Source organism: Odontomachus brunneus, unplaced genomic scaffold, assembly GCF_010583005.1.
Source record: "Odontomachus brunneus isolate Ranch 3 - 2012 unplaced genomic scaffold, Obru_v1 Obru_scaffold_034, whole genome shotgun sequence".
Lineage (NCBI taxonomy): Eukaryota > Metazoa > Arthropoda > Insecta > Hymenoptera > Formicidae > Odontomachus > Odontomachus brunneus.
The window spans coordinates 1,085,637-1,089,347 of NW_022639484.1; the positions used below are offsets into that span (position 1 = coordinate 1,085,637).

General features: G+C 30.2%; 1 protein-coding gene across 6 annotated transcripts in view; it reads left to right on the forward strand.

The window, feature by feature from the left end:
• Window positions 1–3,711, forward strand: part of LOC116843655 (putative methyltransferase NSUN7) — a 20,162-nt gene that overhangs the window by 13,768 nt on the left and 2,683 nt on the right. For all 6 annotated transcript variants that reach the window (XM_032814237.1, XM_032814238.1, XM_032814239.1 and 3 more), the window contains exons 8-9: window positions 1,370–1,549; window positions 2,589–2,855. In XM_032814237.1, the coding sequence (XP_032670128.1) occupies window positions 1,370–1,549; window positions 2,589–2,855 (447 nt within the window). The remainder of the gene's footprint in view (window positions 1–1,369; window positions 1,550–2,588; window positions 2,856–3,711) is intronic.

A 3,711-nucleotide genomic window follows, 5' to 3' on the forward strand; every position in this document is an offset into this window, starting at 1 on the left:
TATACATACATGTATATATAACAATCATTCTTTAAAAAAGAGGAGATTCCAGTTTAAATAGCCAAAAAATAGGTTTTTACGATTTTTTTTTTTCAAGAAATGAATAGAGATATCAATATAGAGTTTCGACCATACTGTTTATCACTATTTTAAGTATAAAACAATTGTTTTAAATAATTGAAATTCTGTCCAGTTTTTTGTGCTAGACACAACGTCGCCAGATGTCTCTAATTAGTGAGTAGTATTAATTGTAACATGTTTTTCAATTTCATTCCGCACTACTTTCGCACACTTTCCGCATATATTACTACTTTAGCAAATTGTCTGCATACGTCCCACATTACATTCCGCACTACTTCCGCACATTTTCCATATTCTTTTTGCACTAATGCTGCATATTTTCCACATTAATATCACGCTATATTTACATCTTCTCTGTATATTTTCTGCAAGATTTTAGCAATTCTTATTCTATTTATTCTATTTATTATTTATTCTATTTATTTTATCAGCTTTATCTTTGTACTCTTTCACAAGGATATATTGAAATTATTTTATAGCAACATTATATATGTATATATATTTTATTTTTAAGAAAAAAGTACAAAAAAGCCATCAAGTTCACGTGTTTACCTACAGATATAGAATTGTACAGAAGCTAAATTAACTAAAAAATGCACAAAATTAAAATAATTTTAAATAATTCATATTAAAAAGAGAATAGTTGTTGACAATATTTAGAGTCATTTTATTATTCAATTTGTATTTTCTACAAATAGTAACATCACGAGATTTGCGCCGAGAATGATCATAACAAATTATTAACATTTCATTTTCTTAATTATGTTCCGTTACTTGAGCCAAATAAAACTAAAATATTAAAGTAAAATTCTAAATTCTAAATCTTGTTAATAAATTTTCTTTTTAATATAATTTCTTATTTTGTTATATGAATGGAATATAGAAACATGGTATCAGTCAGATAGCTGCCAAAACGGCTAGCTACTTCTCTAGCATACATTACCAAATATACAAAAATATTTTAGTTTGGTATACTTTAGTTGCTGTACTTGAGCACATAAAAAAAGTCTATTATTGGCCAGTTACAAAGCAGCTCATATTTTGCTAGTTGTATTACAATTAAAAATATAAATGTCACATATATATCATATAATTTAACTAAAACACTTAGATTTAACTCTGAGTAAAAATCTGAATATTCCACATGAAACAAGTTTCAAGTGATAATTATTAATACGACTCTTAAAGATAACTTCGGCTATTCATCGCTGTCAACGAGTTCTCGTGCTTTATATATTGCGTGCCCAAAGTTTGCTTCGTAAAAATAATGTTCTCTGTTACTTTCCAGATAAAGAGAAAGACCGCGTCCAAGGAGAGCGCCGGGAAAGCCCCGAAGTTGGCCAAAGCTGGTACGGGTAGAGCGGAACAGTCGCGGGAATATTTGGAGGATCAATCGCGACAGAAACAAACTTCTGAGGGCAAGCAAGAGGAAGAGGAGGACGAAACTTCAGCGATCACTGACATTGTCGTAAGATCATTCATAGATATCCGCGATGCTCAATTTTCTCGGTATTAGCAATATCTAAGACTAAAAAAGTAATTTCTTTTTATAATAACTTTTAAAAATAACTCATGTTATTTATACGCGCGCGCGCGATAAAATTAACGATCCTTTTCATTACCATTAGCTCAAAAAGATAATTGCGTTATCGCTTTTCTATACTAAAAAGAAAAATATCTAAGAAACAAAAAACATATTTATTCGCTGAATATTGATAACAAAATTACTTAAAATATAAATTATCTTATTTAGATAGAATTTTAACAACTGCTATTTAGTGAAAAACTATAGTTTTAAGAATATATATATTTTCCCGTCTAAACAAAGTTTTCTCTCGGTAAAAAATTTGTGTTACCCCTAAAATCCTTAAACGTCAGAAAGTTCCGTAAATCCTAAACATAAGTAAATTTTATCCAGAGCATTTTCATTTGTTAACTTCTGGGAAAATAATTTAAATTACCACCGTCTCTTCTTCCTTTTTAACACGTAATAAATAAAAATATAGCTGATAGCAGCCAACACTATATAGAAAGAGACATTGTCTATACACATTAAAGACAATGTAAAATTAAAGATGCAAATGTATCAAATACAAAAACAAAAAAGATACACACTAAAAATACGGATACTGGATATAATAGATTCGGATTGAAAGCTAGATCTTATGGGGATGCTGAAATCACAGAATAGTAACATTTTTCATTTGAGAGAGAGAGAGAGATTGTCTCTACAGCAGGCAACGTGAAACTAAAGAGACGAACTTTTACGACGAATTAAGTGAAAAACTAAAAAAGATACAGATATAAGATACGTATACGAGTTGAAAACAAGGTCTTGGTGTATCAATATAACCAGCGAATCTATATTATGACTAGAGGCGATCATGATATAATATAGTGATACGACATAAGTCTAGACCCGGCTTAATGCGTGATTTCAAACCTGGTCTTATTCATCTACGGTCTGCGTCACTAATTGCCATTAACACTAATCAAATCACCATCAGATTCCCGATAGCGATCTGTTTGAAGTCGGAAGCATCGACGAAATCTACGGCGAAGACAGTGAGCACATGTTAGATCCCGGCTGTTTCATCGCCATAATCAAACGGAAGGAGATGATGCAGTTCGATTCGCTCTTCATGATCAAAGTGGCCGAATCAAAAGGACTCTTTGGCGAGCCCGACAAGGAGCGAAGTCCGAAGCAGAAAACCGATGTGCAGCCGATACGTGAGCCGTTGCGAGTCAGTCGCAAGTCTTCGAAACGCGCTAAGGTATATATATATATATATATATATATATATATATATATATATATATATATATATATATATATAATATATATATATAATATATATATATATATATATATATATATATATATATATATGTATATAAATCAGTGAGGTATAAGATAAAGCGGAAGTGTTTTCATTAAAAAAAAAATATATATATATATTTTTTTAGTGAAAACACTTCCGCTTTGTCTTATATCTTACTGATTTTGACTAGCAGAAGTAAACTTTCACCGTAGTAAAATCTGTAGTGTAAACGAATTCGTTATATAAATCCAACTTCTCGCATTTGTAGTGATAAAATTAACGGCTTCCATGTCTTTATGTTTAATGACATTGTTTATGAATAAGAACAATCAATACTATTGATTGATTTTTTTAGCAAAATTTTATTGATTAAAGTGTTATAACTAAATCACCAGTTATAGAACAACCTGGGATATAGGGAAGAGCGGGGCTAGATGCTTCATAATTTAGAATTTCAAAGTTACAACTTTCCAGACTAAGTGGTGTGATTAACTGTACAAACTGATAGAGACAGCCTTTTTTATGTGTTAATGCTTGCCACGACTTGTTAATCGTACTTTTTTTATAATAACCAAAATATGAAAATGTAACGACCTGGTCATCTGGACGAATATTCAAAATTGATTTTCTCGGGAACAAAGCTTCGTACAAAAAAATATTATTCTACATTTTCGACTTATTTTTTCATGTAGAATAATTATACAATCCCGTTATGCTTTGAAATATATAAATTTGGATTATGTAGTATAAAACATCACAGATTGTTGATATTTGTATAAGCGCTTAATTAAAATAACGAGAAAAGATC